The sequence below is a fragment of the Bidens hawaiensis genome, unplaced genomic scaffold, assembly GCF_021521415.1.
Source record: "Bidens hawaiensis isolate Kalapana, Puna unplaced genomic scaffold, B.hawaiensis_p1.1 tig00044253_1, whole genome shotgun sequence".
NCBI classification, from domain to species: domain Eukaryota; kingdom Viridiplantae; phylum Streptophyta; class Magnoliopsida; order Asterales; family Asteraceae; genus Bidens; species Bidens hawaiensis.
In genome coordinates this window covers 54,831-70,288 of record NW_027505886.1, presented here as the reverse complement: position 1 = coordinate 70,288, position 15,458 = coordinate 54,831, and the positions used below count along the sequence as shown (strand labels likewise).

At 37.5% G+C, this 15,458-nt stretch overlaps 1 protein-coding gene across 1 annotated transcript; it reads left to right on the top strand.

The window, feature by feature from the left end:
- The first annotated feature begins 8,351 nt into the window (after window positions 1-8,351).
- On the top strand, window positions 8,352-9,807 carry LOC143615779 (putative BOI-related E3 ubiquitin-protein ligase 3). Its single transcript, XM_077088816.1, has 2 exons — window positions 8,352-8,665; window positions 9,239-9,807. Exons 1-2 carry the CDS (start codon window positions 8,357-8,359, stop codon window positions 9,776-9,778), a joined length of 849 nt encoding a protein of 282 aa, XP_076944931.1. The 5' UTR covers window positions 8,352-8,356; the 3' UTR covers window positions 9,779-9,807.
- Window positions 9,808-15,458: the final 5,651 nt, after the last annotated feature.

Genomic DNA, 15,458 nt, shown 5'->3' with positions numbered 1-15,458 from the left:
TTTGAGACGAACGTTTCACTTTGATCTCGAAGATTGCGATTATTTATTTTGCTATTATTAATATCAAATGTTTCCCTTATTCACGTTGATATTTTCTTTATTGCAAATTTTCATTTGTTTAACGAGTCATTATCGACTCCAAGAACTTACTCGATTCTATTGTTAAAGATTCATTTATCTATCTTATTCTCGGACCCAATGCTTTGTCGAATTACGTGTTTATATTTTGTTAGCTCAATGCTACACTTATTTACCCTGCTATCTCAACCTCATTTTTCATTTATTGAGATGTTCATTACTTCAATTGTTTTATTCGTTGTTACCCTAGAGTTTCACTCATTTCATTATAAGTTTGATAACATCGTTTATATCTTTTAAAACTTCAATGATTTCATTTGGATCTAATATTTTCGCTTATTCTTGATCTCAAGGATTTGTTTACATTTTGTGAATTTTGATTTCTATTGTTCATTGTTCTTAATTTCCAAGTTTTATTTATTTAATTATTTATTTATTGTATATGTTTTAAAACCCACACAATGAGACGGATTATGTAGACCATCCGACGATAAAGGTAATTATGGGTCGACACGTAATTATCCAAGTTCTCGCATGGAAGACATAATAAGTACGTTGTGTGTAATAACTCGAAACCTAGAATGATTTTGATAGACGGGACAAATGCAGTATGATTAGGGCATTGGTGGATACGCCACTGGTACATCCTATATATGATTGTCCTTGCCATATTCCTATTTGTGGAGTCTTTTCGGGCCATTCAAAGGTCGACGTTATTGTTTTTATTTAATTATGCATAAATAAAATTGTTAAGTCTTTTAACAAACTCATCGTATTAGTTGTTCCCTTTTAAAAATTTTATTTTTATTTTAATTTCGATACGAAATTTCTAAAATTTGTAAATCCTGTAACATTCGTTACTTTTCAAACCCGAAAACCCGACCCATTTTGAATTTTTGGTTTTGTTTATATATATATATATATAGATAAATATATATATATATATATATACATACACATATTATAATATTATTACTTAATTCCGTTGCATGTATTTACTCGTCATGACCTTACGTATTTGGATTCGTTAAACTAACCCGTTTGGTCGTTTCAATATAGTTTGATCACGCGCTCATCATTAATAATATATTCGCAATGATTTACGATCGTTAGTTCAATTTCTATTGTTTTTGATCAATAAACGATATTCCGGGATTTAAATTAAACAATTTCCAAGTTTTATAATTCTTTTACATTTTCACACAATCCAAAGTATAACGATCAAATGGTAACTTATATTTATATTTATGTTTTAATACAATCTGAAATCTAGGGACTGAATATGTAAATTCAATTAAAATAATAATAATAATAATAATAATAATAATAATAATAATAATAATAATAATAATAATATAACTCAAGCAGGTCCTTCTTCCTCCCTATGTTTTCAGGCGAACCCGGTTTTCCTACTTGCGACCCAGCGGCTCCGGCGAGCCCCCTTATCGCGTTTGAACTCGCTAATAAACTCAATTAAAAGTTATAAAACGCTTAGACCAGAACGGCAAATCATAATATTCGATTAATAACAAGTAACAACGACTAATCCGGGATTAATTGATCCTCGAAACGACTGGAAATTATGAAAATCACAATAACTATCATTAAAACATAAACGTCCCAATTAAACCTATATAAAGGCAACAAATCAACACCTAAACTTGTACCAATCCTCAACACCATCTAAAACACTCTCTATATCGAGAAATTAATCCGTCAAGTCTCGTTTTTCCGGCCACCGTGTTCACCATCAATCCATGTCGTTAACAGGTAACACTTATATGGTTTTGAACGATTTTTTAGTGATGATTAAAACCTCTAACATGAATTGAAAAAACATTAAACGGATTTGACAGATTGAAAAGCTAGGGTTTATGTAAGAAGGATGAACCAAAACTTGTACATTTATATATTTTGTTTCTGTTTTAAATTAAATTGCAAGTGTAGCTCAGTTGATTAGTTGTGTGTGTATGGATTGAAAGACCCAGGTCTGCTCATAAATTTTTTTACTATTTATCTTTTATATTTAAGCCAAAATAATATATAATAAATTATTTAAAGATCATAATAAATCAAATAAAATTATTTTTCAAACTAAATAAATTTTTATAAATTAAGTATAAAATTTATTTTATCTTTTTCAATCTAAAAACCGAACTTTCTTAATCGTTATCCCATTAATTTAATTTCGTTCATTAACTTTACATATCATTAAAATTTAATTCGTTAAACTTATATTTCGACAATCGTAAACTATTAACTTTAAATTTGTTAAATTTATATCCGTTTGATAGTTTATAATTCGTTAATTTCAATTCATTAATTCTAAATTCGTTAAACTTTAATTTGGTAAAATTACTTCATTAACTTTATAACACGTTAAATTGTTGATTTTCAAAGATAAAATTTCCGATAAAAATCCGTGCCTCCATTTTCCCATGTTAATATTAGATTTTTTAAGTTATAATATTTAAATACAATAGCTCGTTATAAATTCCATTAAAGTTAAATCTAATAATGCCATAAAATGCTAATAAAATATATTAAAATAGTGCAATATCCCGTTAAACCATATTACTTAACTTTGAGTCCCGGTAACTAGTTCTTGATTTTGTACTTTCGTTGTTATTTATAGTTCATGAGATTCAATCGTTTCAGATTCGTTAACGAACTTTCGGTTTCGGTTGCTTTGGTTTCGTTATTGTGCTTTCGGCTTTTCTTGCAAGTTTATCTTCAATTTCGAGGTGAGTTCTTCATAACCCCATTTTAACGCTTTATAATATTTTGGGGGTAGCATGTCACAAGTTTTTCTTTCGTTAGTTATGTGCTTGTTTACAAACCGATTCACTTATATCGTACATGTTAATATTATTCGTGCATATTGTTTATGATTATACGTGAACTTGCTTGCAACTTGTTTATTGTTTTTATGGTGGAAGTTATGCAAACGCATACACATAGTGGGAGGGTCCGACAGGACGTACCCGCGCCGTCTAACGTTACGACTTCGGTCCTTTACGTAAGGTGGTTCTCATTTCCCCGACTTCAACGGCTTCGGCTAAATGAACGGGAGGACGACACTATTTGATTTCATTTACTTTACGCTTGAATACTTATTGCATGACGATTGTTGAATCGCGAGTTTTGTATGTATACGCAGAAACTTATGAAAACTCACCAACATGTGTTGTTGACAAAATATATTACTTTCAACGTGCTGCAGTTTGATACGATGAAGTGCCATGACAAGAAAACTAGTTATGTCTTAGGATTATTTCAATGAATAATATTTGTTTCATTTAGATTTAATGTTATTTGTCTTATTATCAAACAATTTGTGTACTTGCGAAGTTATGGAATATAATAAATATATTGCCACTATTAATAGTGTTACGAGCTTATGAGTGATCTGTACGTTGCACCCGTGCGTATTCCGCTTAGCCGGGGTGTTACTGATTGGTATCAGAGCCGTAACTATAAGATAGGTTGTTAGACGTATCGGCCTAGTATAGTTATAGTTTATTTTAGGGCCGACGGAACGTACCCGCGCCGTCTAACGTTACGACTTCGGTCGTTTACGTAAGGTGGTTCTCATTTCCCCGACTTCAACGGCTTCGGCTAAATGAACGGGAGGACGACACTATTTGATTTCATTTACTTTAGGCTTGAACACTTATTACATGATTATTGTTGAATCGTGAGTTATATATATATATATATGTATACGCAAAAACTTATGAAAACTCACCAAGATGTGTTGTTGACAAAATAATTACTTTCAACGTGCTGTAGGTTGATACGATGAATTGTCAAGACAAGAAAACTAGTTATGCCTTAGGATTATTTCAATGAATAATATTTGTTTCATTTAGATTTAATGTTATTATCAAACTATTTGTGTACTTGCGAAGTTATGGAATATAATAAATATATTGCCACTATTAATAGTGTTGCGAGCTTATGAGTGATCTGTACGTTGCACCCGGGCGTATTCCGCTTAAAGCCAGGGTGTTACATTGAGTGCGGTCATCCCAAGGTATTTCTCCAAAAATCTACTAGTCACCAAAACACTGAATTGTTTTTTGTTCTTATAACATCCCATCGTTTGATTTTTCTTTATAAAACCTCGCATTTTTCTAAACACATATTAGTCGAATACTAAAAACTTTGTTTATATAAAACTCAAACATGAAGGAGACTATTTGTAACAATAATAAACTTTTTTAAACAACAACAAAAAAAAGCATGATTGCCATTGTGTTAGGGTTTGAAAACCATATACCATTCATTCAGTATAGAACTCAAAGTTACTGTCTTACTGGAGACCACCGGCCAACTGTCACACCCCAACCTAAGCCGAAAATACCGGGGCGTGATCTGATTGCTCACAACTTAAAGATACTATCATAATATAAAAATGTGACAATATCTATTTAATTATTTTATTTCAAATGTACACACAAAAATCAAATACAACAGAACAATTCAAATAAATAAATATAACAAGTTTAAATCCATGTTTGTTTTCATTATAACCCTAAGGTCTTTCTAAGTGTCAATCCTTCAACTCAAGCAACCTGCATATGCGTAGAAAATGGAGTTTTGTCAACAAATATGTTGAGTGACTTTATCACCAATCTTTGACACCAAAAATAAATTTAATAGAATAAATAAGTAAAACGTAATAAATGCGGTAATGAAATCAAACCATAAGCAAATAAGTTGTCGATTAAACCATTGCCAAGCGAATCAGGCGCCGGTAAATCAACCATGAGCAAATAATGAGAATAAGATCGTTGCCAAGCGAATCGGGCGGTGGTCAAGGAGAACCCTTTCTAAGGGGATATGTCAAACGATTGCATACAAAGACAAATAAGCACATAACAAGTAAATTTGATTAATCACACACAATTACGCGTTTGCTATTTTTGATATATATATATATATATATATATATATATATATATATATATATGTATGTATGTATAGTATGATATACGCATATGTCCCCAAAACGTTTGTGAAAATTGAGTAAAATAGGGGAATGATAAAACTCACATGATCGATTAAACCAAACAAGAATGAATACGACAAGAGATAATCACATTCCTCGAGAATTACCGACAAGAATCCTAATTAAATAATATTATGAGTGAATTACAATACGTATAACGAATTTGGGATTTCGATGTGATTTGAGTTACAATTATGATTGGTATGTTATGGATTTAACGATTGATCACTACGAGTTATTGTCATTGTAAAAACATTATTATTAGTTATTACTTAATTATAAGGATCATTGTTTATATATAATCGAATCTACGAATAATTAGTTTGAATAAATCTGGGTTGAGATATACTATAATCATACACGTTCAAATATATAATTATCATAAAATTTATATTTTGGAAATCTTAACGAATTTTGATGGTAAAAATATAGTTAACACTTTGGATTCGTTTAATACGTTTATTATAGTTTTGTTTTAAAAAGACTAATACATACATACATGTATATATATATATATATATATATAAAATAATTATGAACAATTTTATAAAGCCGTTTTAACAACGAGAAAACATCAATAGTGGTGTCGATTTTAATAAAATAATGATGGTTTATTATTAACAATATATACACACACACACAAAACTTGTAACGAGACTAATTGACACGAAACTTTTAGCTTTATGATATCGGGTAAATAAAATATTGTTTATTTCAATATTTAATATTAATTATATTATATTATAAACCATTTAAACCAATTAAAAACAATAAAAATAAATAACCAAAAAAATAGGGGCTGGCCTGGACTCGAACCCGTGCCAGTGACCGGTCCATAAGGCTAGCACACACACACACCAGCCATGCGCACTGGTGTGTCAGCTGGTTAAGAGATGTAAACAAATTAATATATACAGAAAGTAATTAACCTAAATTGATCAAGAACCCTAGATTATGAAATCATCAATCTGTTCAGTGTTCGTTTAATTAACATCATGGCTTTGGTTATATGATATTAGACGAGCAATATGCATGTTTCAATTACCTTAAAGGTTGATGAAACCATGGAGAACGACCAACACAGTCACCGCGACAAGGACAAGATCGAATAGGGGGTTACGGCTAGAATTAATGCAATTAGGTTGGGGGGTTTTGATCGTCGGGTTAAATAGAAGGTGTAAACGCGAGGAATTGAATTATTATGAATCCTAGGTTATATAATTGATTTTAGTTCAAGTCGGTTCATAATATATCGATTATACGTAATTCTTGATCCTGTTTCCTAATTAACTAAGACAGCTAGGACGAGAATGGCAAGAGTAATCACAATCAAGATTCAATTCCGAGTTTAGATCGTTATTTGAGGCTCAAGTAATCTAAACAGGTCACGGATTGGGCGGGCATATGGGTCATGGGTTCGGATCTAGGTAAATGGATCATAAAGAGAATGTTAAAAATTGCATTTTTGTCGCCGAGAATTTGAGGTGGAAACAATAGATGGTTAAAGTTTCGTTTTTGGACTAAAAACGAACATTTTCTAAAGTTAAACATATATTAAATAAATATAATGAATAAATATAAATTATATAGAAATTCCTCGATAGACGTGTTTATTGTTAAAAATTTCCCGAATTTAAAACGGGTCAAGTAACGGGTTTGAATCAGTATGTGGCAAACCGAGTTGTTACACTAACACACACAGAATAATACCTTCAACCTTGGAGAAGCCACACACGCCACAACATCGAGTAACCGCGCCCTGCCTCTCGCATTATCATGAATATTTTAAGTCCTTTGTTGGTTAAAAGATTATCTAGTTTTTTTTTTATTATTCTTATTTTTGTAAGAACAATTATTTGAATGAATGAAGAAAAATTAGATATTTAAATTTCATATTGTATATATGACCCGACCGACCCGAATCGCCCACCCGACACGAACCAAATCGTCGAACCAAAAATTTTTAGGTCCGTGATTCGGTCACCGCTGTCACTAAGTTCAAGCTTCACCACTGTGCCCTATAGCCAAACCACGTTACTTGTTACAAGGGCGTCAAAGGGCATTTTGCCCCTTTTGGTGCGGCTGCGTTAACGAGCAAGTGGCTCAAGGACGTGGAACCACACATAAATTCAACCACAAGGTTATAGTATGATAGTTTGGATCTATCCTGTTATAATTAAAGGTTTCTATTAAAATATTCAAAGATAAGGACTCTCTTCCATTAAATAAAATAGAAATAAGGTACACCTAATAAGTTATCTTATTATTATCCGTGAATAGATCTTGAACTGTTTAAAAGGTAAAATCCTATCCTTTTATCTAATACCATATCTAGACTCTTTACCCTTTTAGAAAGAAATTTGAACCCAAGACCCTACCATTTAAACAATAAAAGGGTCAGGTATAAATAAGGGTTTCAAGGGTCCAACCTTTTACCCTTTAAAGCAATAATCGCAGCTCCTTTTCTGCATTTACTAGTTGCATATATCATATATGACTTTAATATATGAATCATAGAATAATTATACTCTCATTTAATAAGACAATAAACTCTTAACTTCGAAAGTTTATCAACCATTTAAACCAATGCAAATAATATTCACATTCACAAATTACATGTAGAGAACAATTCAGTGATTTTCATATGTATATGTTTCCGGTCAGTAGTATGGCCTTTTACTTTTATTTTTCATAGTAGTTGAGAAATTTATGATGAATCATATATAAAATACAAACCGCTCATACATTTCAGATTAATCGCGAATCTGATGTATATCTATCTAGAAACTAGTAAACGGGTAAAGGGTTTAAAAAATGGTCAGACCCTTGACACCCTTTTACCCTTTAAGATTAAATTTAAATACCCTTTACCCAACCCATATTATATATTCGGGTCTAATTAAAGGTTTTACAAGTCGGGTAAAAAAATTTCAAGAATCTGACCCTTATCTTGCTCACTAATAAATAGATCAATCACATCAACAAAGACTAAAACCAATTGAATCGTTACGTTCCTTTCCACCTTTTCCCTAACATAAATACAAAACCAACCATTTTGACCCTATAAAAAAATAAAATAAAACAAAACCTAATAAAAAAGTGAAACTGCTTTTTCCCCAAAATAAATGGAAGATGATGTATGCATGTCCAGAAATCAGGGGCATTTTTGGTAACTGAATCTTATTATTTATTTATATGCTACCAAACAAAACCCTCTCTCCCTATATTTATATTTATACGTTTCACTGCAAAGCTCAAAACCATATGATGATGACGATTGGCGTCATTGATAAACAATCCGACCGGACGGCCGCCGGAACCACCGGCGAGATGTTTAATCCGATGTATTATTATTCCTCCTTTTTTTATAATAATCTGGATCCGTTGAAGACGGAGAGTGACCTGACTTACAGTCTACCGGCTTCCAGAAAGCGGCCTAGAGATTTTGACGCCACGTGTACGTTTTCCAGCGTTAACTGGAATCCGATAGACGGTTCCACGTTTCTCGGAGATGACGTGGCGTCTAAGATCCAGCGGCAGCAGTTTGAGATCGATCAGTTTGTTGCTCGTCATGTAATAATCTCATCTCGTTACAAATTGTTCATTTTTAAAAATTTCAGATATTATATACATATATTTTTAAATATAATATCCGAATAATTATAAGCCTATTCCGTGATAAATATCATAATTTTGCTAATTGCTAGTTGTTATGCTTACTGCTATAACTTTATCAACGTTTAATAAAAGCATTTACATTATTTTGTTCGTATTATTTAGTTTGTTAAGACGTAAGGGGTAAATTTCTTTTCGGCTTGGTCAGGGCGCACGAATTCTTAGGGCTAAGGCCAGCTCTAGAGTAGAGCGAGCTGGTCGGTCGGCCTAAGGCATTTAATTTTTGGAGGCCAAAAACTTTTTATATAAATACTTTTAATATATACATTTTAAATTTCTTTTTATAAAATAAGTATGAATTTTATCTCAAATATATTGGTTCACAAACTTTTTTTTTTTTATCCATAATCTATTTAAGCTAAATATATATTTTAAACATCGTTTAAAAAAGTTAGCTTATTTTTCCGTTACACTTTAGGCTTAAGTCTTTATATTTCAGCTCAGATTGTGTTGTTGAATTGATTTATTCAGACGGAGAAAGTAAGAAGAGAAATCGAAGAGAAACGAAGGAGAAACTCGATGAAATTATTATCGGCGTTAGAGGAAGGCGTAACACAACGATTAAAATCAAAAGAAGAAGAAATTGCTAACATGACAAAGTTAAATTACGCCTTAGAAGAAAAAGTGAAGTCTCTATGCATTGAGAATCAGATATGGCGCGAACTGGCTGAAACAAACGAAGCAACAGCAAACGCGTTGCGTATGAATTTGAAGCAAGTGTTAGAGCAGGTTGTTGACAGCGGTTACGGGCAGTACCATAGTACGCCGAAAGGCGAAGACGCCGCAGTGGCTGAGGATGCACAGTCGTGTTGTGAAAGTAATAACGGTAACGAGAGCGTGTTGTTGAATAGAATGAAGAGGTTGTGTAAATGCTGTGGTGAATTGGAGTCAAGTGTGTTGCTGCTGCCGTGCAGGCATTTGTGCCTTTGTGCAGTATGCGTTTCTAATGTTGACATTTGCCCTATTTGTAAATCAGCTAGGAACATTAGTGTTAATGTTCATTTGTCTTGATGACATTGTTTTTATTTTTTTAATTTTAAACTTAGGTTGTTGATTTCTTTATTGGAATATTAGATTCATAACCAAATTTATGCAGTTGTTTATATTTTATATCGTTAATTTTGTTATTATGGTAATCTTGGCTATAATGGAGTAATAATTACCAATAGAGAGTTTAATAATAAAGTAGTTTTTTTTTTTTTTGCGGTTAGGAGTTTTATCCTTTAGGTTCATCTAAAAGGTTTATTATGTTTGATGTCATCGGCTTAAGTCTCATTAAATGGATTAAACCTTATGAGATCGAACCAGTCTGATAGTTTTCTAAAGGTTTAGTCAATGTTGCTTAAAAAATAAAAAGTAAGACATTATTTTAATACAAGTTATAAAGACAATGTTTTCATTAAGCCATTAAGGTACCAATTTTCATTTAGTGAGTTAAAATTTTATTATTATTTTTTTTGGAAAGGCGAAAAAGAAAAAAGAAAAGTTAAATTGTGTCGAAATAAATTGAGCTAAATCAAAAAAGATTTGCCGTTCAAAAAGATGATTCTATGAAAACTAGAATCCCAATGGGTGGCTGTCAATTAAAAACACACTTGATAAAAATATTTAGAGAATGCAAACATGTAATTTAAGTGTCAGTTGTCATTTAGTGAGTTCAATTGTGTCAGATTAAATTGAGTTTATTGGAATATATCGTATTTTTAAAATACAATTCAAATCCATGATTGCCGTTTTTGACGGTTGATATGTCTCAAACAAATACAAAGAAAATAATGAAAACTCTAACTACTTTATACGACGTAAATACGTAATAGTAATACATATATTAATTAATTATATTTCACATTAAAGTGTCACCAAATGAAGAGAGTCAAAAGAATTGATTGTCTGGCTAGTTGTCAACGGGTAAAGGAGAAAGCGACACGTGCAGAGAAGAAAGGGACACGTAGGCAGTAGGTCCACGTATGATATGTAGGTCTAGGAAATGCAAAGCCATAAATTTCTGAAAACAAATACAAGAGACGTAAAGCATCTGTTTCTGGATGCATGGTCGATGTAAACTTCAAACAAACAAACAAACAACTGCTTCGTTTAATTAATTTAATCACCGATATATTTCAACAAATGCTAAATATATAAATAACTGAACTTTTATAACATTCACAACAGGAACCCATTCATTATTCATTGTCTACTGAAGAAACACTAAGTGACCCCGGGCAGATTACGGATAATCTGGGGGTTATATAGATGTTTCCCACGAGGATGAGGTCCAACAAAGAAAGTTGTTATTCAGGTGACCTGCAAAACAGACACCGTAAGCTCGTCACTGAGAAAGGGGGGGGGGGGTTTCTCATTGTGACCACCCTCCGGCGTGAGAATCAGACTAGATTGCTCTGAATATAAGTGTATATTAAGAGATTGCTAGAGAAGATAAGATAATGAGATATCAGATGATGTCCTTACCATTCCAAGGTGTTGGAGTATTTATAGCCAAAGGTAGGTTTCCAATAAGGTACAGCCGGCTGAATAGTATTCTTGTTCTACCAACAGTGGGCTACGCATAAGCCATGCTGGTTGGTGGATAGGCTGCGGCCGATAGTGACAAGGCCGGCTGTATACTGTTCCTTTACTGCCGGCTATGCACTGTTCCACCAACTGTAGGCTACGCACGTCCCATAGTAAGGGTTGGTGAGTAGGCAGCGGCTAATAGTGACAAACAGTACTAGAGGGTGCTCCTCCTCGTACTGTTGTCGGTGAGCTGTCACCCTATGATTGGTTCATGGGCTGTTTTGGTCAGATCGTCTGTTTTGCCCATACCTTGGCAGGTATAGTACAAAAGATCTTCCAGAAGCATACGGACTGGCTCATTTGGGCGGGAGTATTCCCGCCTTGCTCATTCCTTCAGGTGACATTACTGAAGTATCAAGAGTTAGTGCCTTGTGCGTGTAGCCTTGCTATCAGTGCGGGTAGCCTTCCCTGATGGCTTGTATTCGCAACTGCGGGAACAAGCGGGGTACTTCACCATTGGGAGGCTTTCCCTGCGGGTACAGCTGGCGTACTGCGCGTAAGGTCTTCATCTCTGAGCATGGTGGGTCCTGCGGAAGCAGTTGGTCGTTGCGTAGACGTCCCTCTTCAAGGTGAGTCTTGCGGGTCCAACTGGGCTCTGCTGGGACCTACCTCTTCAAGTCCCCCCAGTCCAATGTTCTTCTCATGAATTATTAATAAGTGAGGTGAACTTTTGGACTTTAGCAAGGGGTTTTGAAAAGGGTTTTTAGTTTTAAGGTTTTCCGTGGGGATTCTTCCCGCGGTTTTCCTAATGTCACGCAAAAATTCCCGACTTTTCTGCTTGATATTTGGGTATGAAGCGGGTAGGTCTGTAACCTCCTCGCAAGTCAGGAGCGTTGAGTCCCACTTGTGTGGATTCTCCATGGGGTTTTGGTAGTTTTGAACATAGTGATCAATTATGTTAAAACCACCAATTACATCTTGGAGTTTCAAACAATATAGTTCTCGACGTTCCCGCTATGCGGGGATGTTATTCCCGTTTCCGCAAACATGGCCCAGAAGATCCTTCTTGGTTTGAATTCCCTGCGGAGCGCTAAGTATGTGAAGGGTTTTGCCTTGACACTGTACCCGCACTCGTCTTACGGTTACTTTACTTCCGAGGTATTCCTGGCGTCAATTCCCTGCGGGTGCTAAGTATGTGAAGGGTTTTGCCTTAACACTGTACTCGCACCTGTCTTATAGTTACTTGGTTGCCAAGGTAAGGGGTATTTTCCCGCTTTTGAATCTTTTTGAAATTTTGAAATTCGAAGAGTTGGTGAAAGGATAAGAACAGTCCAAACTATTGAAACGTCGTCCGACGGTTTCTTCTGACAGTGTCAGGACGTGCAGGAAGTTATGGCGACGTGACAGTATATGGTCATTTCAGGCGCTTTTTCAGGCGCGTGGGCGCGAATTTTCGGGCGCGTGGCCGCGAAATTAATGGCACGCGTCCTTTCAACAGCTGTTGCCAGCTTGCTTATTGCCACGTGTCATAGTTTCATTGCACCTGCGATTTCTCTCTCTTCCGCATTAAATTCATCGCATTAATTGCGATTAGTATATAAAGGGGGAGAGGGTCCTTTGCAATCCACACTTTCACTTCTCTTCATCTTCTAAACGATTTCCGGCGAATACTCACTATTCCGTCGAGCATTCTTCTGAAATCGTTTTTCTGTACATCCAAACATGTCTTCTTTTGCCGAGGATTCTGACGTGTTCGTCGAGAATCCTTCGTCCACCTCTGATAAGGACGATAAGAGTACAGCTGGCGAGTGCCAGTGTGCTCTTCCGGCCGACCTCTATCGGTACGTCGTCCGGAAGTTTATGCTCGAGTCGTTCGAGCCTGAGTTTCCGGAGCCACACCAGACGGTGTACGATGCCCCCCAGGGCAAGATAGGGGTGTACGCTGCATTCTTCGTTTATGGGAATCTCAGGTTCCCATTGACGAAGTTTGTATACCGTGTCTTGGAGAGGCACGGCGTGCATCTGACGGAGGTACACCCGATGGCGATCGTCAAGATCCGCCACTTTGAGTGGGTGTGCCTCATTCTGGGCGTGGAGCCCCATGCTGACCGGTTGATGACCTTCTACTCTTGGAGGTGCATCCAGGGGTGGTACACCTTGGTCAATCGGATCAAGGGGTTGAAGATCTGCGCTACCGAGCGCAGTCTTCGGTCGTGGAAGAGTGAGTTTTTTTATATCTCCGCTCGCGTCATCCCCCTTGCGATGACCTTTAAGAATGGGAGAGCACTCCCCACCCTTCACGCCGTCAACTACCAGGAGGCGGAGTGGTTCGCTACGATCTCCCGGGTCCAGACTCCGGTATACCGCTTTGCGGAGTCTGGGATGGTGATGCTTGGGATGAGCCGGGTGTGGAAGGAGGCGTCACAGGTTCCCATCGTCCTCGAATACTGTTTGAACTCTGTTCCTTACGGTATGCTCTTTCTTCTTTGTTTATATAGGTTTGTCTTCTAACTGTTTTTCTTTTATTTCAGAGGGGAACGACTTGCAGTCGCTCCTGCATCCGCGGGAGGCTGATAGTCTCGCTCGGATGGGTACTCGTGCTCTAGATGAGAACGAGTTGCCCATCCTTGAACAGACGGCGGATCGGTTCGTGGAGGTCTATCCGCCAGGCCACGAGATCCTGAGCGCCAGGCGGACAGGTAAGGAGTTATTCAACCCTCGACCCCTCAATGCTGAAACCTCTGCTGGAATTCCTCTAATCTTGTGTTCTGATGAGGAATCCGCAGATGGTCCTCCGTTGGTGCGGAAAAAGAAGGCTGCCGGCGGGAAGGGGAAGGCGAAGGTGGCCTCCCCTGCCGATCCGGTGCCTCGGTCTGATTCAGAGACCGAGAGCTAGGAGGTGGCGGGGAACCCGGGTGGTGATAAGACCACTGCTCCGGAGGCTGCGACGACTGTCACCTCCGGAGAGTCCGGGATGACAACGGTGAGCGGCGTAAAGAGGCCGGCTCCATCGGGTTCGTCCCCGCCTGTTCGCACTTTTAGGCTCAAGAAAACCCGTAAGTACAAACTTCCTTTATTTTTAACTTCATAGAATTCCATCATTAATACTTATCTTCTTTGTGTAGGCGTGGATGCTACCGCATTCCAGGGTGGAGCGGGGAGGAGTACCTCCGGACCCATGACGGTAGGCTTTGTCAGCCTACCTGAGGCGACGACCCAGGCGGCTGCGCCTGCTTCAGTTGGTTCAGTTGCTCACCCAGTCGAGCCAACTGTTCCAACTGTGATGACATCACCGCCGGCTGTCAGTGCCATATTTACTGAATCTTTCACTGAGCCGGCGGTGACTTTTTCTGCGGACTCCTCCGCAGCGGCGACCACGATTGTGAGTTCACCTACGGTGAGTTCACCTCCGTTGGTTTCTACTACCGCGGCGGCCTTCACCATGCCTCCTCCGTCATCGGCAACGACGGCCGATCCTTCAGGTATGCTTGGGGCTTCTCGCCAACCTCTGCCTCCTTCCCATCTGCCTGACCTCTTGGACGGATTTCCCTTGGGTTCAGGTGATGGGTTTGGCGGTTATCGGCCTGTTGTCGACCCTACAGGTGCGTAGGGTTCTTTTGGCCTTTTTTTTTTTATATCATCTTTTCCTAACTGCTTTTTGTTTTTTGCAGTGTCGGATTCCAATGAAGTGTATGTTCCACGATGGCACATCCGCCGAGGAACAACCCTTCGCACGCCTGTTGAGTGCGTGGAGTGGGCTCGTCACGCAGCTCCCAGTGGTGCGTTGGGGGAAGCCATGGCTAGCTACCAGGAGGGTAGGCTAACCAATGAGCTTCGGGTTCTCCTGGCCCGGATGCAGCCACGCGTCGAGCTGCTTTGTCGTGAAAACGACAAGTTAAAAGCAGCTCGTATCCAAGAAGTAGCTCAGGCGCGGGCTGTCCGGGAGGAGAATTGGAGGCTCTCCGCCGTTGCTGCGGAGAAGGAGAAGGCCTTCAAGGCCCTTAAAGTTGAAGTTCAGGCCCGTCTCGAGGCCCGTTCCAAGGCTGCCCAAGCTGTTAATGAACAGCTTCGGCTGGCTAAGGAAACTGCTCGGAACGCAACTGAAAGGGCCACCAAGGCTGAAGCTGTTGCTGAGCCTCTACGCCTCGAGAATGAGGAACTTAAAGCCAAACTAGAG

Coding starts and splice junctions, on each gene's coding strand:
- LOC143615779 (XM_077088816.1), top strand. CDS start 8,357: ATGATGATGACGATTGGCGTCATTGATAAACAATCCGACCGGACGGCC. Junction 8,666..9,238: donor ATCAGTTTGTTGCTCGTCAT/GTAATAATCTCA, acceptor TGATTTATTCAG/ACGGAGAAAGTAAGAAGAGA.